This window comes from Acanthopagrus latus, chromosome 14 (genome assembly GCF_904848185.1).
Source record: "Acanthopagrus latus isolate v.2019 chromosome 14, fAcaLat1.1, whole genome shotgun sequence".
Classification (NCBI taxonomy): domain Eukaryota; kingdom Metazoa; phylum Chordata; class Actinopteri; order Spariformes; family Sparidae; genus Acanthopagrus; species Acanthopagrus latus.
The window spans coordinates 19814859-19836300 of NC_051052.1; the positions used below are offsets into that span (position 1 = coordinate 19814859).

General features: G+C 41.4%; 1 protein-coding gene across 8 annotated transcripts in view; it reads right to left on the minus strand.

Moving 5' to 3' along the window:
- Nucleotides 1-21151, minus strand: part of abcc9 (ATP-binding cassette, sub-family C (CFTR/MRP), member 9) — a 44871-nt gene extending 23720 nt beyond the window's left edge. For 3 of the 8 annotated variants that reach the window (XM_037121926.1, XM_037121921.1, XM_037121925.1), the window contains exons 1-17: nucleotides 16912-17071; nucleotides 14266-14407; nucleotides 14015-14136; nucleotides 13447-13613; nucleotides 13259-13360; nucleotides 12963-13103; nucleotides 12674-12865; nucleotides 10153-10317; nucleotides 9186-9341; nucleotides 8969-9103; nucleotides 8674-8836; nucleotides 8445-8485; nucleotides 7875-8017; nucleotides 7439-7547; nucleotides 5746-5853; nucleotides 1966-2038; nucleotides 773-878 (exon numbers count right to left, since the gene is read on the minus strand). In XM_037121926.1, the coding sequence (XP_036977821.1) occupies nucleotides 773-878; nucleotides 1966-2038; nucleotides 5746-5853; nucleotides 7439-7547; nucleotides 7875-8017; nucleotides 8445-8485; nucleotides 8674-8836; nucleotides 8969-9103; nucleotides 9186-9341; nucleotides 10153-10317; nucleotides 12674-12865; nucleotides 12963-13103; nucleotides 13259-13360; nucleotides 13447-13613; nucleotides 14015-14136; nucleotides 14266-14407; nucleotides 16912-17071 (2225 nt within the window). Of the gene's footprint in view, nucleotides 1-772; nucleotides 879-1965; nucleotides 2039-5745; nucleotides 5854-7438; nucleotides 7548-7874; nucleotides 8018-8444; nucleotides 8486-8673; nucleotides 8837-8968; nucleotides 9104-9185; nucleotides 9342-10152; nucleotides 10318-12673; nucleotides 12866-12962; nucleotides 13104-13258; nucleotides 13361-13446; nucleotides 13614-14014; nucleotides 14140-14265; nucleotides 14408-16911; nucleotides 17072-18084; nucleotides 18167-18831; nucleotides 19057-20990 lie in introns of those variants that run through there. The other 5 variants (XR_005078951.1, XM_037121920.1, XM_037121923.1 and 2 more) reach the window with 4 other exon arrangements.
- Nucleotides 21152-21442: the final 291 nt, after the last annotated feature.

Here is a 21442-nt window from a genome sequence, read left to right on the forward strand (position 1 = left end):
AACTTCCTGTAAGAAAGAATGCAACGGACACGTCATAAAAGCAAACTCCCTCCGTTACCTGTTCATTAACAAGATCCTTTTGAAATATGACACATTTCTTCACCTGTATTTGGTCGTTTCTACGTGAAATTGGGCAAATTTTCTCTAAATGTTTCGTCTCCACATGTCTCAAGGTTGCATGAGTACGTACATATTCTCCTGAGTATTAATTTAGTAACTCCAACTAACTGCCACTTTGTGTTATTGGTGGTTACATTCAGCTCAGAATATAACCATGACCACGTTTTCCATCACTGAGTGAGGGAGCTCACAAATCCAATAACGCTAACAGTCATTTCATTTCAGTGCAACCATCAAGCAGAAGATTCAATCAAACTGGAAACTGATGTGGGAGTGACGTGATGCTAATGGATACATTAATAGTTCCTGTCAGTCTGAAGTCTTCCACTATGCACACACACACTAGATAATATTAATCTAATATATGTTGTTTCAACCAAGTATCTTCATTTGCAACTGAAAATATCTGGATGAAAGTGAAACAAAGAGAATAAAACGATATGAAAACACAAACAGCTTGCTGGGATACTGAACAGGAGGAACAATTAGTTTATGATTATACAGAGGAATATAATAAAATCATATAGCAATGGAGATATTGATTAGATTCAGAATCTTAATATCTACTTACAGCTACGCTTTGGGTCCTGAGAGGAAGCAAAGTAAGTTCTGCAGATTCTTTGTTCTACTGAGTGTTGTTGTAACGTCTTACTTGCTCCAGTAGACTCTCCCCTCGATGGTCTGCATCTCGCCGAGCATGGCCAGCAGCAGGGACGATTTCCCACAACCCACCTGGCCCACGATCATCGTCAGCTGACCTGAGCGGATAGAAAAATGGTTAGAAAGTTACTGTCTGCGTTTGAATTTATTCTATATCAAGGAATTTCAATTTCTAATGGCATGATTATGTTTACATTTTGTCTTTCAAATCCCTCCTATAAGCTCTTTTATCAACTGGCTTCTATGTGAATCACTTTATGCATTAAGACTATGACTTAATCTAAAACAGATGCCAAAATTAACACTCCTCTAAACCCGAGTCCAACTCAAACAGTCCCTTGAAGACTTGAGGACCAGTGAAAACGTCCTCACTGTGAAACACGCGCGCTACGGTTATTGCATATGACATTACACCAGCTCTTGGCAGAATAACAAATCCTGTTTGTCTTAGTAGTAGCATGACTGGGATAGCAGGCAAGTCACTTCCCGGGGGGACGATGCAAGTGTGTGTGTGTGTGTGTGAGTGTGTGTGTGTGTGATATACTACACTGTCCATCTGTTGGCAGCCTCCTCGACATGACCTGATCTCCTGACACTTGGTATTTCAGTGACATCGCTGCAGCGTTACTGTACTACTCTCCCAAGCACGTCTGCATGTTTCATTCACATCCGAACCGTGTTCTTACAGCACGAGGATGAGTTTCACACCGATGGAGTAAAACGTTTCACAGATAATAACCTCAAAATCTAGAGGGATTTAGAAGCAGTACAACTAGATTTAAAAGCTGAAATAAAAGTATTGTGCTGTCTCGTTAACGTACAGAATAACGCGTCACACTTTGAGAGTTTTTTGAGGTAAGAATCAGACATTAGCTTCAAAGGTATCACTTAATCACAGGCTATCATGAACACTGATTACATTGCTAGATTTGCCATCAAACTGTAGCCAAACCTGAACTAACTAGGCCAAAAAATAAACAGCTACTCTCAATTATTAAAAATAAATCTGTGATGAAATAGAGACCAAAGACTAACTTTCAGAGAGAACTCTACTTTAACAGGATATTTACATCTGCGTACAATGTTAGCAACAAAACAACTACATAAACTAACTTTTACTGGAGTAATTCTGATGAAATACAGATTGTAAGCCTGGTTATAAGTGGTTGGAATGGTCAGTCCGACCTGTTGGGATGCGGATGTTGATGTTGGACAGCGTGGACAGGTTGCTTCCCCAGGTGAAGAATCCATTGGTCACCTGAACAAAAACAAAGATGAAGAGACATTAAATAGAAAGATTAGACTTAATAAAGATCAAATAAAAAGCCTTAGAATAACAGAATCCACGACACTACACTGCAGTTTTGTCTCACAGTTTAGTTGTCATTGTGCAACACATGACTACGTGCTGTTTTCTTGTTATGTGCTGACCCACCAGAGAGAAAACCCAGAGTAATGTCCTGACCCGGAGTTTAAGAAACCCTGACTTTGAGTTCACTGGTGTGCAATCTGCCGAGATAACTCTAACACACAAAGCAAGACACATACTGTGCTCATGGTATGTGGGACTGACAGAAGTCGTCCTCTGACGCACTTCATTTGGACGAACTCTGAGAAATAAAATATCATTACACAAGAGGTGCAGGTGCCGTAGTCCAGTTACGTCTTTAAAGGCGCCTGATCGAAGCCTTCGAATCATTTCTGTGTATTATGTTAAGATTCTCCTTCTTCTAAAGACATTTTTGCGTAGAGGAGATTGTGAACATTATTGTTTAAAACACTGGATTTCAAAAACCAAGCATTAACAAATCAATCTTCAGACTTTTCTGACAGCCAAGAGGAGGTAAAACTTTGATTATTGAGCTTTAACATCTGATATTTGAGCCAACTTGTTCTCCTAAATGATGGCAGAAGTAAATATTTTGTCTCAAACCTGGACAAGAGGACTTTCCTGTACTGTGTAATTTTCTAAATCTATTTTCAAGTTTCTTTTCTCTGTGGTTGCTAGGTAAGATTGCAGTGTGAACTGTCTTCACGAGTCTGTCACTGGATTAAATGTCCAAAGAGAATACGTGTCTATCTAATCCCTGTCCAGCGATCGGTCACCCTGCTTCCTGCTAGGACTCTTGTTTACATTCCTCCCATCTGCTGCATTTATTTGTTTATTTAATGTTTATTTTATCTGACAATCCCCCTGCCTTTCCCCCACTGTTCCCTTTCTCCCCATGACACAGATCCCAAAAGACATCTCAGAGATATAAAAGTCTTTGTTCCTTTGGAAGCAAAAGTTAAATAGGAACAAAACTTGTATATGAATCTGTTCTGAGGAGTGGAGACATTGTGGATAAGAAGAGATGACGTAACATTAAAACAGGTGAAGTATCCCATCAGATGTCTGAGTTTTAAAAATGCAACTGAACCCATTTACATCCAGGCATTAGCTTCACCTTCATACTTAAATCAATTGGTTAAACTTAACAAACTTGTCAGAAATCACAGCTTGTTATCGTGGCTGCTGATCAAAAGCAAGATGAGGCACAAAATGTAAAATCACCATCAGATATTATCAAAAGACCTCAGAGGGAAGGAGAGCGGAAGCGGAGAGCAGATATGTAAAAATGGGGGAGTGAAACGTGAAAATATCTGACTTTGGGGTCACATGTGGGGTCACTGCTGCATAACCAAAGAACGGTTAAATGTCAGAAGCGGCAGGAAACGGACCAGAACAGTCGTGTTCACAAGATCACAAGATCACAAGATCACAAGATCACAAGATCAATCCCACAGAGGATGAAAAACTGAGACCAGTTTCATATGTTTAATAACCCAAACATTAAAACAAGTCTAATCCGGCTCCTCTGTGCGTTTCTCACTTAAACTGGCTGCTTTTTGCTTCAACATATAGATACGAAGTAAATGTTGACTGCATGTAATGGAAATAGAATAACAAAACCTACAAAAACCTTGGATAATTATAAAGTTTTGTCCTCCACAGGGAACGCAGTTACCCGAGAAAATTAAGCTTAACTTGGTGATATCTGTTGCCAAAAAAATACAACACAAAAACCTTTTTTTTTTTGCGCCAGTATCTTGAAATTCTGCAAATTCCTGCAAACGTAGCTGCTTGTTAGACAAACCAGCCCAGATATTAGACTGTATTTGACTGATATTGACATTTATTTGTGTTTCCAGTAAGATATTAGTGAGTTTATAGTGATTTTCTGTTCTAAATAATACTGTTTCAGCTCTAGAAACAATATAGTTACATTTGATTCAGATATATTCCTGTTCTGAGAGCAATCATTGTGTAACAAAAGTATCACTGAGGAAATTAACAGATAAGGAGTATCAATAACAGCATCAGTACAATCTCAATGACACCCAATACTCAGAACGACCTTTCCTGTTTGAACAATAAGAAAGACGATATTATCATGTGTGTGTTATTGACAAAATGAATAATTTCAATCCCATGAAAAAACGCCTGCTCGCTCTATTTCCGTCTTTAATTAGCGGACCACCGTCTGGTTCGGTAGCATCACTCCGCAGGGATGAGGCAGGAAGAGCAGCCTTCACAGAGGGGCTGAGAAAAAGCCGGACACGTTCACAAGGGGCAACAAATTCTCGTGTGAACCCTACACTTCCTGCGAGGACGCACGCAAACACACATCACGTGTATGATTCCACGCACCCTTCAGTGACCCCGTGGACGTACAAACAGTGGAGATATGAACCAGCTGTTGATGGAGTTAAATAACGATGGTATCAGGGAGCAGATCCTACGTGTCGACGTGTGAGGGCTGATGATCTCTTTACATGAATGATTACACTTGATACAGCACGTGGTTTTGTAATAAATACAGATATCAGTAGAATGAATGATCTCTACTGTCGGATCAATCTAACCATTTAACTTTATTTTACGAGACTGTGTGTCTTTTAAAATCAGATCCAGGCAAAGATTTTTATTGTTGTTTTTCAACGCCAAATGAGTGAAAACTGATTTTTTTTCCTATGTTTTGGGGATAATGCTGCAAAAATAAACATGTGTTTTCTCTCCAGGCTACTTTTCAGTGAGTAATCTGTGATATATTTACAGCTATCATTGTTTTTATTACTTAAAGGTGTTATTGACAATATTCACTAAATACTTGCCCGTTTGTTGCATTACCTAACATTGCTATCATTAGCTAGCTAATGTTAACCTTGCTGATGCTAGATAACATTGATGTTGCGCTACATAGCTGCTAACTCAGACGTTTTTTTTTGTTGTTTTTTTAATGTTCCCACAAACTGGCAACTTCTGTACCAAGGCTCTTTGAGGATTCCACGTGATTCCAACAGCATTAAATAAACAAAACAATACTCTTGGACCCACCAACGTTTTTAAAGTGAATAAATCACAATCATAATGTCTTAGCTCTCTAGATGCAGATGTAAAAAAACTGTGTGTCTTCATAAAAATGTTACAATTATGACCTTTAACAAATTCTGGGTGAAAATCATTCTAATTCCTTCTGTTAATTCCCTCTTCTGTCTCCATTCATATCAATCTGGCAACCCATCCCTCTGCTCCTAAACTTGTTTATCCCCAACGGTCCCCTCACAGTTAATGACTAAGAGGGGAAAGTGTCAGGCAGCAGGCTGGAGAGCTGAGTTCATCGCTCCTGAATGTGCAGCCTCTAACCGTCTCTCTCGGTGTCTCACACAGAAAAGCTTCGATGTGGGTCAGTCTGACATCAAGATAAAGTTTTATACTGAAACATGTTTCACAAACAGGTTCTGCCTCTCAGTCCTGGTCCATATAGACCAGTAAGCTTCCTCTATCACCACTGACCAGGCTTAAATCTTATATCTTTTGAACGCTAGCAGTTGTGTTCCAGTCATCTCCATGAGCTCAAATTCTTTTTCTGTCCTCACCCCGTCTTCAACCATTTCCCCCCACATGTGAACTCTGACCCTGACCTTCACAGCTACATCCTCCGTCTCCGTGGGTCTCATCTGTCGCCTGGTCGGCTGCTCGTAGTTGTCCATCTGGTAGCGCATCGGCTGCTTCCTGTTGATTGCTTTAGTCTTGAGGGGAACATAAAAACAGAGAGATCTGAAGTTAGTATCGACTAATAAACTGAAGACTTTCCTGCATCCGCTTCAGTTCCTTGGGGAGAAGAAGAAGTGCTGGGGGGGGGTTCGCTCTGAAGATGTTGCCCCAGAGGGTTCAGCCCCCATGTTGAGCTGATCTTCCTCCCCCAGAGGACCACAAACATCCATCAAATTAAAAATCTGTTAATTGCTTTACAACCTGACCAGTGGTCCGGTTGTTAGCAAAAATATATGTGATCAAACACAACTGTGATTCAACCTGCAGCCTGTCCAGTACGTGACGTTTCTTTGGAGCTTCTCATCTCTAATGACCTCTGGAAATCTCTTCCAGAGTACAGGAAGTGTTGCTTTCACATTTTTACTTGACTTGGGGGTGAACAGATGACACAAGTACTGATCTGAGGATACATTGTGTTACAGAAAGAGTCACTTTACATGCTGCAGTGTTTGATTAATCTTATTGAAAAGAACAATTCAATACAACCGCAGCAGCGGCCACTTAGCTCCAAGATATGTCTGACCACTTTACCACTTTGAGTTTGTAATGGCTTCATAAAAGAGACATAATGCAGCTGCTGCAGATGAGCTTCAAAAGGGTTTCCACACTTAGCAGAGGTAAAATAATCAAATTGACAACCGGAAAGCCTGAAAAACTCAGCTTGAGCTCAATATTACAATCTGAATCTAAGTATCTTTTGTTGCAATGATTGTAAAAACACTGAATTCAGTTGCTGAATATCACATTTAAATAAATCTTCCATTATGAAAATGGACTTGTTGTGTCTACAATCCTATTTAAAAACCATTAAACCTCTAAAGAGCTCTGTGAGTCACTCAGCTCTCATGAGTGTGTCCATTTTAGACACAAACAGTGTTAATCCCGCTGCAACGTAATAGTCACCATGTGACTCTGTCACCTGAAACCTCAGACAGACACAAGATTAAAGTTTGGGCTGCAGTTCACTGGGTCGAGATGTTCTGTAGAACCCAACATGACCTCAAAAACACAACAATTATGACCAGGGAATACCAAAGCAGCACTATTCAAGTTGGGAATGAAACTAACTTATAAATTGGACCTTTAAATACAGATAAGCCAGTCACAAGACATTTAATTATGCTGATCTTCGTTCTCGAAACTTGCATCTTTGCACATCACTGTCTAACTCCTTCAACGCTCTCCTTGCTCATCAGGACATTGTCCCTGCAGGAAACAGGACCGATGTTACACAACGTCCCTCAACACCCTGCTAAAGCAACCTGGAAAGGACACGAGTTACCTGGAGTAACACGGAAGGAATGTCATCTGGCTCACCTCATTGATCCAAACCCCCTGTCCACGAGGAGGCTCTGGCTGTTAAACTCAGCTCATTAAAGACATTTCTTGGCACCTTCACTGTGCCTTGTTCAGGACGTCTGTTTTAAATACGGAATAAATGTTTGGATTTTTTACTTCGTAACCCAGAAGATGTGCCTCACACCTGAGTTGAGGTGAGGTGAGCTGACATTTTCCCTGACGATGCTCAGTTTTGTTGACTGATTTGAGCTCAAGACTCACCATCCCCATGGGCTTTTTTCCAGCTTCGAATGAAACAGACATGTCTCCGTTTCTCCAGCTGTCGTCTCCAATTTCGTCACTCTGAAGAAACTCACCAAGCTTCTGGACACTGTGAACACACACACACACACACACACACACACACACACACACACACACACAGTCAGTCCCTGAATAAGTGTGATTGTGACGATACCAGTAATCTCTCAGGAGTTTAGAGTTTCTCCTCGCTGCTGTCATGTTTCCTCCGTGTTCCTTTAATTAGATTTTCCACTGGAACCACATCCAGTCTGTGACTCTGCATCTCCAGTTTGTCTTCCTTGTTTAGTCATGTCTATATCTCCTTATCTCTCTCAGCCTAAACAGCATCACCGGTTGGCTTCAGTGGCACCAGTCAATCTCTTCGCGACGAGAATGAACACGATCAGAAACTCACCTGACCAGAGCCTTGACAGCAAATCTGACCACAGTGGAGAGCAGGAAGAGAGGAGTGACCAGGATGTGGAACAACGCCAGAGCTGCGAAGGCCTCAGAAGGTGTGGGACCCTCTTCACTGATGAAGTGATGCATCACAAACGTCTACAAGACAATAATTTATAATTCACCATCTGCTCGCTCATGTTCAGTAACCCTGGCTGATCGGGATGCACTGATACGTCAGCCAAAGATCGGTATCAGCCAGTATGCACCCTGTGTATCGTGCAAATCAGAGGACTTTCACCGTTAGCGGTGGCAGATGTTTATCTGCTGTTCCACATTCATGAGCTTTTGGCTCATGACTTCCCTGTCATCAGTTTGTAAGGCTTAATCAGTAGCGTCTTCCCTTAAAAACTTTGTTGCACGCACATGCCAAAGGGTCTAGGGGTCGTTATCCCCCAAAACTGGATGTTTTCGATTAAAGAAATATGTAATTTCACATCATTTTGGACGCAAGCTAGAGGAGATAAATAAAAAACACACACAGAGGTTCATGATAAAACTTGCTAATGAAGTGAATTTTTCTTACCGCAAGAACGGCAGCAATGGGAATAGCAGCATTCATGAAAACTACACAGAGAGAGAGAGAAAACAGTCGTAATGAGCTAAAAGCAAGTGATGTTGTAGCTCCACAACATACTTCTAGTCAACTTAGATGTTACGTGACAACAATAATAACAAGCCAAGATAGATTACGACGTCACAAACAAATGCAGTCATTCTAAACTCAGGTGATGCACTGATATTTTTCCTCTTACTGGACATCGATGTGAAGAAAGCGAAGGTTTTGAGGCTCGTGAGCTCTTTGCCTCTCGTCTCCTCCACGCTGTCACAGAAGATATTCTCCCAGGCGTACAACTTCAACAACTTGATGCCCTTCAAGATCTCTGAGGTCTTCTTCAGACGATCTGTAGAGTGCTCCTGAGACAGAAGAGACGACAGAAGATTAAAAAAATCATGTGTAAAATAACAGATTTATTAAGTTCAGAGTGAGAGTTCTGCAAATCATTCTGCAGGAAACAACACAAACAATGATACAAGAGGACTGCTTACTAGTGAGCTTTTCTGTGTGTCTGCCAGTTTAGTAGCTATGAGGTACTGGACTGGAGCCAGCAGAACTATGACCGACGCTCCAACCAAAGCGCTCGGACCCAACAGATAGTAGAGCAGAATCACTCCCATCACAATCTGCAAAAGGAACAAGGAGAGGGTAAATAAAATGTTGTCTTTGAAGCATTACTGTGAGGAGGTCCAATTCAGCTGACTGTACCTGTACAGGCATGGCCCACAGGTTGGGACAGAGGAAGAGGAACCACATCAGCTGATTGGTCTCTATGGCAACCAGGTTGTTGATCTGCCCCAGCGTCATCTCGCCCATAGACATGTTGGAGGTGGACAGACGCAGGATTTTGTTGTAAATCATCGCCTAGAAACAGAAACAGAAACACGTATGATTACATTTGAGGCTGAGCCAACTGGGGTTTTTCACTCAGTCCCGTCGACTGTCTGAATGCGACCTAATGCTGCAGATTACGTTCCAGTTTCTATAAATATATTCGGCGGCAGCAACAGTAGCATACTGGGGTTTAGTGGGTAGTTTAAGTCCCCAGGTTTTAATGTCAGAGGCTTTTCTGCTCGAGTGAGAGATTCATTTAAATACATCTTCAGCAAACCCTCTTTTCAAACAAATCAATAAAGGCTTGAGCGCTTACTCCCTGGTTTTACAGCCCACTGAATATGAGCAGTAAAGTGTGATGACGTCAAAGACTGTTCTCATCTTTTTGGAAGTTTTACAAATATGAAACATCCACGAATCACAAATGTATGATATGAAGGATCATAACTGACCAAGTAGGCGAGTGTGGAGATGGAAAGAAATCTTGATGAATTGTTAATTCTGCTTTTGATTTCGATGCTACAAACTGACAGCTCATTTCGATCCGTTTTCGCTTTGAATGACACAATTGTTCCTGTTTATTTAACCTCAGAGAACCCTGTCATCATGTTACTGCACAACGTGAAGCTCTATGAAACTTTGCTGTCCTTGTAAGCTGACTGAATCCCTCAGCATTTAAAATCAGCTGTTGTCAACTCAGTTGGATAATGTTTGTATGAGGATGAAATAATATGAAATAACGAGACTGCAGGGAGATGAATCATGCAGACGCTTTTCAAATCACCACCTCAGCACGGAAACAAAACGTCCGAAGTTGAAATTTCCGTGATGTTTCACTCACCAGCAGGGCTCCCCGCAGGTTGATGCCTGTTTCTATGGTGACGTAGTACGAAGCCTGCAGGAAGGTCCTCTGCAGGACCAGAGCCAGGAAGAGGAGCACAGCCAGGACCGAAGTGTTCTGCAGCAGCTCAGTGGAGGACATGAAGTACACGCCGAAATATCGCTCCTAGAATAAAACACACACACACACACACACACGCGTGCGCGCTTGAGATACATTCAACTGTAAAATTAAAGTATTTCTTGAATGGTTGCACACAATAAAACTGGTTTATAATAAAATCTCAAACAAAATCAAGGAATTTAGTCATCCAACTTCCGGCTGTTCAGTTTACAAACAAGCTGAGCTAAGATTAACGTCAGTTTGGCTCATAACACTTCCTGTTGAGCTGCTTTTTTCAGTGTTTTTATTGCTTTGAATTATCACCTTAACAATTAACACTGAAGGAACCTTCACCTGAAAATGAGGGTCAACCCCTCACAGGTTAAGAGGACCTTTACAATCAGCTCAAGGTGATTCCAAACCTTTGAACAGCAGCGTACAAACTAGATTTATGAATAAAACGATGAACTCACACACATGGACTAACACACTCTCTGTTGTACCAAAAAGCTCAGTCTGATGCTCCGCAGACCTTCCCTCTGTATTAAACCGACACAGAGTGTGAGGTGAGTGGGAAATTTTCCATGTCACTTAGAAATGCGGCTCTGCTCTGCGCTCTATCTCCGCTGCCCATTATACCCACTTTAACAGGCAGGCACGGACCCGACAACAGCTCACATTAGACGTCAACTATAACAACGTGCAGCCAAATGGACTGAATGAAAATACACTGTCATTACAGAAGCATCTGTTCTGCCTCTCCTAACAGCTCTTACGGCCTTTGGAAGAAGCTGGCACGGATTTAGGAGGAGTCGATGTCTGTGATCGGCTCTGCCAGCTTTTTTTTTTCCCCCTTTGCCAGATGAAATATCTGTCAGCCTCTATCTGAATAGCTGATTTATAAACACTGGGGCAGACGCTGATATATCTGGAAGAGATGCAAGACTTGATGTTTGGTTGTAGATATCTGATGTAGTGCCAGAATGATTAGACACTGACTGGATTCTTTCATCAATACCATATTTAATCAGTAAGTTATTGAATAATGCTTTGTCCAGGTGGACAGGAGAGGATTTGATTTGATATCTTCTGTTTTTTTGCTCTCTTGCTCCATAATTTGTTGTTTGTTTCCGTTTTGATATCAACCCCGACAGAACAGGAGCTGTCGCACTTCAACAGATTTTGCCAGTAATAAAAAGTCAATTTTCTGATAAAGGATTTTGACCCATTTTCTATAGTTACTGTCTACAATTACACTGTATGTTCTATTACTTACTACTGAGTTTTAGATCTTGACGTCATGAGGAAATCTTTAAAATGTGATGACATGTCTGAGATCAGATTTAGGGTTGAGGTTGGGTATGTTGTTGTCATGGTAAAAAGTTAGCTTTAGAGAACAGATTAGCTCCTCAAGGGTCCTCACATGTATAAAGCTACGTGTGTGTGTGTGTGTGTGTGTGTGTGGTGTCATTTCAGCACCAGCACATTATGACATTACAGACATCATGATCACATCAGATGCAGCGTCGTTTACACACTCAGACGTGCAGCGGTGACATGATGGCTGAACCGACGCCTCGGTGACATCACTCTGGGAGCGGGTCGACCACCCACGACATCACTGACGGACGGTGACACAATGTGTGCGGATGACCCAAGATGTTGGACTAATTTGCACTTAAGCTTTAATAAAATGATCCTGTGTAAACATATGAGCCAGACCTCAGTCCTGTTGATGGCTTTGGTAACATCGGCCGGTTCAGCTGATCTTTTTCCCCAAAAGGGAAATGAATGACGTTTTATTTTGTTTCGTATTGTCGCCTCAGTCAGTCTGCGCTCATTACAAGCTGTTCAAACGTGACTCTGTACCAGGTAACGAGTCTGTTGGAGTCAGAAGAAAACCTCCAGAGGTGAGCAACCCCACAGTTATTACTCAATTTACAATTACTACATAAACTGAAGCCATATTTGGCAGCTACATACGATGCACTTGAGGTATGTCACAACCTACTTCCAGAATCTGATCCATCTTCACTGTGTGTTGTTTTTGGCCCCCTGAGCTAATCTTCTATCTCTCTTAAAAGGCCTCGAAACTTTTCCACTGCTCCAGGTACTCGCAGGAGACAGGAAACAAACCTCACCCTGACACCTCTGACAGGTCGCAAATGAACTCGCCGCACCATCGTGTACCCTTCACACTCCGAGCTGCTCTATGGAAACTTTTGATTTTTCACTCTAGGTAGCAGATTTAAAAATAACCTCTGAGTTTAAGAGATGGACCAGGGATCACGCCTAAGACGTCTGAGGAGTCTGGCTGACAGGCAGACTTCTCCAGGACCTCCTCTTACCCACAACGAAGGGTCTTCTTCATGACAAGATTGTGTGACTTCCTGGGCTACGGTCTTGTGAATACACCCACCTTGGACTTGTCTGTTGTCTGAACAGAATTTTGAGGATCCAGGTATTTGACGATGCCGGAGATGCAGAGCGGCCCAGCGAAGCCCAGCAGGTCAGCCAGGTAGCGGAAGGTGCTGCTCAGCAGGATGGGGCGACCGAACGCTCGATACATGGAGCGCCAGATTGAAGGGGAACGATCCGGATCCTCGGCTGTCTGTGTGGAGTCGACGGAGTTAGAAATTAAACAAGTTTGTGTCTAATCAGGAAAACTCAGATTAACAGCAGGGCGTCAGTGGCGTCCATCTGCTCACCCTTTGATCCTCGTAGGCGTCTTTGAGCCGCAGGTAGTTGGTGAGAGCTCTCATGGCGATGGGCAGCTTGCCGATCTTCTTCAGCTCTATGGGCCTCTTATGGGCTCCCATGATGAGAGGGTTCATCCACCAATATGTTGCCTAAAATGTGCCAAAAAATATTTACCATGTACTGGAACACTTTCAGACAGGTTACTTGTAGCCCACAAATTTGAATCGGCTACATTTCTACTTGTATTTCAGACTGTCCAGTTTTCTAAAATGTAAAATATGGCTGTGTGTTTGTTGTTGTCTACCTTGGACAGCAGGTTGACAAATGGCTGCAGAAAACGAACCCCCAAATCCTGCAAATCCTCAGGTGGTTTGACCTTTTGGGGGTTGGCGAAGAAGACATATTTCTGCAGGAAGAGAGAAGGGCAACATTAATTGAAGCAAATATTTGGGGGAAAATATTCAAATGTAGGACGAAACAGTGACAACCCACCCTGACTCTTATGACGTTGATCTCCACCGCCATCAGCAGCCCGTACAGCATCACTAACAGGGCTGTGATGCAGAACCTCAGGTGCTCCACTCCGACAGAGTACGCTGCAAACTTCCACAGCTTTATAGACTTTGTGACGAACGCCAGAACCCAGTAGATGAACAGGACTGTGTGGATAATAGACGAGGCACGTTACAGAGTGGTGTTATGATGGTGTTGAACAGAAAACATCTGTAAAAGGGACCTCGTTTGCAGGTTATAATGTATATTATGTAAGCCTCGGCAGCTCTTAGCGGTGCTGGATTTCTTCCACTTCACTGATGCAAAAACATCTGCCCTTAAAGAAATACGTAGATGTATGAAATGTGAATATTCAACCCCTCAGAAGGGCTGCAAATCTCTGTAGCCACTTTCACTTCCTGCTTGGTTTCACTGTTTCAACTTACAAGGGGATATTAATCATAAAAAGTCTGTTTTTAAAAGGATAATATAAAGCCTTTAGTGTCTCCAGAGGCAAAAGTAAAGATAAGATATTATCTGGCTCGATGCTCCCAGTGTTGCCTCTTACCCAGCAGCAGTTTGGGGAAATTGGATGTCTCTATGTTGTGGTAGTAAACCACTGATGTTGTGGCTGCCACGAAACCCATGAAGGCCGGCATGAAGAGGTGGAGGTGGTTGGTCTGCATCATCCTACAGCAAGAGGCAAACAAAAAATATAATTAATATGGAAAACATATTACACATTTAAAAAAAAAAAAAAATGTTGCTGAAGAAAGTCTTTGTGTCGTGAGCTGATGGGATTTCTCTCCTATGTCTCACTTGTTGGAGACGATGCCCTCCGCGAACTCGCAGACGTGGACGAAGAGCAGCGAGAAGGTGAGGATCCATCTCAGGTTGTGGCCGGGGAAATGAAGCCACGTGTTGTGGTGGATCTGGACCTTGGAGCTCTGGCTGCCCCAACCTGGAACACACAGACAGATACAGAAAGACTGAAGGATCTGGAGCAGGATAAAGGAATCAATGTACTGTAAATTCTCACATTTTTAAATTGGAATTATCGAATATTTGTCATTTAGACAAAGTTATGACTAATTAATTATCTAAACAGTTCCAGATTAGTTTATTTTACTTTGAAGGATCAAATGAAGACCACTAGAGCTTTTTATGTTGCAAGTTTAATTCGCAAGTCAATAATTTGGAACATTTCTTTCAGAATGAGATCCATTTTCTAGGCAACCAGTCATGTTTCACACAGCTGAACTGATGTCGCTGTATTAGGTGACTTGATGGGGAACTGAAGCTGTTATATCGATCAGTGCTCTCTTCAAATCCACCAGATTACTTTGATAAAACCAGTAATTTTACCTCTCAGAGCACGGCTGCTCTACTGCTGCGTCCATGGGTTAGTTTGATTGATCGATCGATATTATAGGGACATCCTTTCGAAAATCTGCGTCTCAGCCTCTGTGAAGAGGGAAGTATTTCGCCAGTTCGTGTTGTGTGATTATTTGTTTGTGCTTTTAACTTTTAGGTTTGTTTCTGCTCTTAACTAAATGGACCGCAGCCACTTTGGAGGCTCAGAGGACAGAGAGCATTTAAAAAAAAAAAAAAACAGAACCAGGAAGCATCAATTAGTGAGTCCTCAGGGAACCAGCTGAGGGCTTCTGGTCAGAACTATTCCCATCAACTACTCACCACGCACGTATACACACAACACACACACACACACACACAATACATTTAACCAAACCCACATCCAGTGAACATTATTCTCTGCACAGTGATTCAGATATCCCATTAAAGCAATATTAAATACATTTATCATTTGTGATACAATCATCCTTCCATCCTCCTTCACTTCCTTCCTGACGTGAACTTCACTCGTCGACAGCTACACAAACAGATGCAGGAGAGGAAAAGTATTGAACTAAATAAATGTTTCCTCCTCTCTCAGTTTTATACTATTCCAGTATTTTTGCTTATATTCAGTTTGACTGTGTTTATTGCAGTTTGTTTACTGTTTGTTTTACTGCTTCCTGCACTTCCTGTCCCCACTGGATCACTGAACTGTTGTTCTAATCCCGTCTTTACTACCCTTCAAAGCTGCTTAATGTCCACACTGGTGACAAGATAGTGTCCGTGTGCGTTTGTGTGTGTGTCTGAGTTACTGTAATATCACTAACACATCTGCTCTGGAGTGACCCTGAAGTGACAGATGACTGCCGCACAGCTCAGTGGGAACCGACGCAAGTTTTCCTCCCTCACTCTTCACGGTCACAGCAGGTTTTCAGCTTTGTGTGAAGCCTTTCTGATCACAGTACCGCCAGAAAAAAGTCCAGTAAAGACGTCCTGATTGTTTTTTTAAATCATTTTTAATGTTCAAATCGTCTGCGCTCAGATTTCAATGTTTCTTTTGTCAAAATTTTTCTGTGATCTGTGATCTGCTTTTTGTTGGCTGAGGGGAAAACCAAAGTGGGATGAGCAGCTTAAGACATTAGATACTGTTAATCATGTATGTATGACTCACTGAGAAAACAGTTGTCTATTTGCATACCATATTGTTCCTGCTAACTGCTCTAATGAACAAGACTGTAAATTGCCCAAGGTCCTTTTTTCTGAATGACTCAGCATTTAAACAAAAGTCAATTTACAGTAAAAACATGTTGAAGTAGTTTGTTGTACAGTTGTGAAGCTGATAAGACGCGGGCAGAGGCAGATGGTTTGATCTTCTGTCCCAATGAGGCCAAAACTATTAAACAGAAAAACCAAAAGCATCTTTACTAAAATAGGGCAGAAGCAGCTGTGGTGGTCTCTTCAAACCTTGAGCATGATTCAAAATGAAGTTATACAGTTTTTATTCATAAAAGTCTACAGAAAAAGCTGCCTCGTCGTGCAAATTCTCTTCTCTCTCAGGATTGTTTAACTCGAGATATCCCTGATAAATACTATGGATAAATGACACGGACCGAGACATCCATATTTTCTAAACCTTTTATCCTACACAGTCACGTGGTGCACTTGGTGAGAGGAAAGAGCCGGTGCACCCTGGAGAGGTGATTAGTCGATCACACTGCTAACACAACTAGCGACAAACAAGCTTGTTTACTTCCACAGATGGTTTACAACAGAATACCGTACGTATCAAACAATCTGAATAAAGATCAAACTGTCTGTCTCCCTCTGCTCCAATAATCCTCACAGGATTAGTTCTGACTTTCCAGCAGAAAAGGTGAAGCTTTAAGGCTTAAGCGGGAAACATTTAAACATCTGTCAGAATACACATTACACAGACTGGAGCACTTGTGACTTTTACTGTGCAGAAGCACCAAAAATCATTTGTGTAGTTAATCCAGTCAATTTCTTTCTGAAAAATAAAATATACAAATGTTGCATTAACGTCACACAAGAAAATATGTTGGCACAAACAAACAGATGTATTTATATGTGTCAGTCTCAATCACCTACCGATGAAGAGGATAGGGAAGGTGATGAAGAGCAGGAAGACGTGGGGAACGAGGTTGAGAGCGTCCACGAAGCAGCCATTGTTCAGGACGCCATCCGTCACGTTGTAGGAATTGAAATGGTCGTCATTGCCGCAAAACGACAGGGCCATGCCACCACCCATCTGCAAAAAAACAAAAACACACACATGAGTACAAACTGTATCGTCTGTCATCTGATCTCGTTTTTCTTCCATGATCCTGAAACAGTCAGCCGTCTGTGTCACTAGCACTGCTTTGGCTTGAACTTTGGAGACCCGGTCAGAACTTCTCGTGGCATGTCAAGTACACACATTCACCGGCACAGAAACACAAATGCAGGCCGGTGTCAGGCATGAGAGCTATTTCAGGGGCACTGCCCAGCTACATGCCCTCTGGCTTATGGTGCATTAATAGTTAATGTGCCGGAAAGGCAACGCGCTGGAGGTGTCGTTAAAGGTTGTCATGACGCCATGTGTTAAGATTCAGGAGACTCTGGTTGCTCTTGTTTTTAACCCTCTGGAGCTTAGAGTTAACATTAGCTTCACAACACTGAGTCTCTGACAAACCTTCAACGTACTAGGCTTAAAGCAATTATATTCCACAAAATGTCTCAGACAATGTCTGGATGAGAACATCTTGATTCAAGTAAACAGACAGCATATTAACAAATAAGCTATAGATGTCACTTTGCAATTAAATCACAATATGTGCACTTTAGCTGGGAAGTTTTTCTAAAAAAAATAGCAAAAAATGTCAATAAAATGTGAAGAAATAGCAGTTTTGACGCAATGACATTTGTGTATTGTGCTGCAGAAGTTACCATGCAAACCAGCGAGACCACCCTGGCATAAAAGCTCCAAGCGCTAGCAATGTAAACACCAACACCCCCTTGTCCAGACTGCTAGCTGCACAGCTAACTGAGCTAACGACAGCTTCAGTTAGGAGTTACTCTCATGAAATGTTGCTGCCTACTTGTTTTCAGGATCGTTTTGACAGGTTGCTGATCTGACTGCATTCATGTCTTGGTAGCATCAAAACTCTCATGTCAGATTGGACCTCTGACTGCGTATTTTTACGTCTAGTGAGATTTAACTAACTTACTTAAAATATTTTTTATTGTAAAAGTATTGAGCAGGGAAATGTTTGTTTTTCATACCCACTATGTGTCGTCTTACTCAAACATTGCCTTCAGTTCACAGTAAAAGCTGAATTTAATTCGTTTTACAAGCTAACTAATTATTTAGCTCCTCTTCCAAAACAAAAACAAAATGGCCGCCAAAAGCGCCATCTGGCGGCCATCTTTGTTTGGGGCGGAGACCCACCTGGTACTTTGGTGTATTTTCATGTGTCCTTATGGACAAATAAGGACTAATAAGGACATACAGGGCACAGGAACTCATACCAGAGAAATATATGATGCCCTAGAGATGGTTTTAGTTATATTTAGATTAACGTTTTTATACCTTTTATCAAATTTTTAAATTGACAGCATTGGAATTTATGCTAACTACCAGAAAAATTAGAAAATGACATACTTCACGACACCTTTCACTAAAAAAATCAGTTTATAACTTCAGATTTTAGACCTTTAGCCTGTGATTAATGCGTGCAGCGACATTACCAAGACAGAACATTTAATTTCGTCCTCAAGTGAACGTTTGTCCTCCTCCTGACACAAGTGCTATAAATTAAATATCTAAAATTAGCTAGCTTACAACTAAATAAACCACAAGCCTGGAGCAAAAGCAGCACCTGTGTTAGACTACAGCCTCGTTTATCAACCAAACAATTTTAAAGTACTACATAAAGCTCAGGGTGAGGAAGCTAATGTACACAATGGTGGTGTTAAAATGAAATTGAGTTTTAAGCTAGCTTCACGAGAAAAGAGGAAAACGACTCTTACCTCGGAGAAAAGTAATAATCCTCACTGACACCGTTTCATTCCCAATATCCTGGATAAGTATTTTTGTTTAAGGAAAGAAAACAGGCAGAGGAGAGGAAGAAGAGGAAAAGAAACAAAATACAGTGAGAGTTGGAGTGAAAAAAGTTGATTATTTTTAGCCCCGCAAGAGCATCAGCTGCTCCGCATACTGCTGCCTGCTCCGACCGCGGTGTCAAGTTACAACCGAGACGACACACGGCTTCCGGTGGTGTCCTTCAAAATAAAAGACCCGAACATAAACCTAAACATGATAACAAAAATCTTGTTTTACATCTATGTTAGGATCATAAAATATGGAGACATTACACATGTTTTTGTAATAATATTTGTATGTATTTTCTTTATCACAAGGCCGAATGAACCCACCAGGGAGCAAAACTAAAGTTTACTGTGGTTTCAAGGTGATTAAATTAAATAATCTTTCTAACGTACCAATTAAGATAATCAAGGCATTAAAATTAAAATTTGAAACAATTCCCCTTGACAAGTTGACAAATGAAGAAACCCCTTTAAAGACATTTCCTATTCAGTTTACACTAGTTTAATTTAATTCCTTTTGTTTTGCCATTTAAAGTGAGCATTCTACAATTAATTCCCATTCAGTTCTGTTAGCTGACATCTTTTTAAAATGTTCACTGTCTTAACCTCACAACATTATATTTTCATTTGCTGTATTTTCTTCTTTTACTTCTGTATGTATCTGTTCCAAATAATGGCCTAGAATAAAGTTTGTCTTACTCCCTAATGACAGAAACCTGTTTTTATTTTGAAGGTGTACATTTAGTATGTTCCGGTAAAAGTGTGCCTAACATCTGGGGACTTGACACGTCGCTCCCTCCTATCAGATTTCCAAACTTGAACCAGTTGAGTTGACTGGAGGTTTATTATGGGCTTCATCCTCAGTCGGCAACATGTCAGCTACACCAACCTGCAGCTGAAGTTTTATCACCTCGTCCGGTTACACGTTTGGCATCTTTGTAACCCAAAACTTAACTGAAACCTCACATATGGGGTCGTTAAATCCTCTTGTTGTCAGGTTATAAATATTTCACAAAACATTACTCTGAAAAAAGCTCTTAAATATTTCAAAAAGCCCAAAAATGGTCAAGTGAGTCCGTCTAAATTTAGCCATGACATTTAAAAAAAACAAAAACAAAAAAACAAAAACTATAAATTATGAGGGGAATAAACATGTTTTTCTTACAAATACATTAATGTGTCTGATGATTTACAGTCTCAAATCTATAATCTGATTTTCTGGTGCATGCACGGTGAAATCATCCATAATCTGAAATCTCTCTGAATCTGAGAGGATGCAGGATTCACGTGTGAAACCGCTTTGTTGGCATTAAAAGAAAGACCTTGGACGCGGTCAGCTGAGCGCACTGAAGCGGACACGATCCCCCTTCAGTCCCCTGTTCGTGCACACAGCTGGAGCCACAGCAGCCAGATGTAGATCCTGCATGCTGTTATCATAAAAATATCGATGAGGCGATCAGAAATCAATGTGGTGTGTCTTATGTGTCGCGCAGCAAAACCTTCAATGTGTTTCAGGCTTCCGTTCAATGAAACGTTCAAAACTCCATTTAGAAATCAAGCGATTTAAGGTTCTTACGCGTATACACATATATCAATACCGATAAAAAGCGATTAAATGTTATTTTCTAAATCAGTCACGTTTAGTCTAATATTCGGCGGAAAGAAAAATAACATAGGAATATTTTTTACTTTATCAAACTCTAAACTTCTTGAACTGTCCCGTTTGAAACTCCCTCACCACCCTTCCACCCAAACGACCCTACTCCATAGTGAGTAGCGAGGCAGCCCTGCGTGAAAAAAGCTGAAATCTATCTGAAGCATAAGTGACTGCTGGATTTTATTAATGCCGAAATTAAGATCAGTCTTAACCGTATGAGAATAATATTTTTAATACATTTTGTACACACGCAATTGTGCCGTACGGCGGGATAACCTTAAATTGTGCGATTGTTCAATGAAGTCTGGTTTTCCCGGAAAGTATCTCTACAAACTGAGGACGGTGTAACACCATGCTGAGGATGCTGACGCTTGGCTGCGAATGACAGAAGGATCAAATTGCTAAAGCCTTCCCAAACACTTACCCGGCCTCTGACGCAGGTTCGTGGGTTCTTCCTCGGGTCAGTGCGTCCCCTCCCGGATCTCAAGTCCCGTGTGTGATGTTGCGGTTTACACCGAAGGCACTGCGGGGACAGGAAATGCCGATATATTACATTTACTGTCGTGACCGCTGAGACGCGGCATTATGGCGCTCAAGCAGCGCAGCACGGACAGTCTCAGAGATGGTGGTTGGATTTTTTTTTTTTCCCGCTGAATTTTTCTCATAACAACACGAGCAAATGTAGGTCAAATTAAAGCCGAATGAGCCCCACGGACATGAGTCGACTGTGTCATAACAAAAATGCTGTTTTTTAATCATGCATTTATTGTAAAAGGAGCGTTTTGACATTAAAATCGTGAATCAGTGAATCATGTCTGGTAGGAAAAGGTTAGATGATGATCTGGAATGAACCCTGCAGCAGATAAAAGCCTTCAG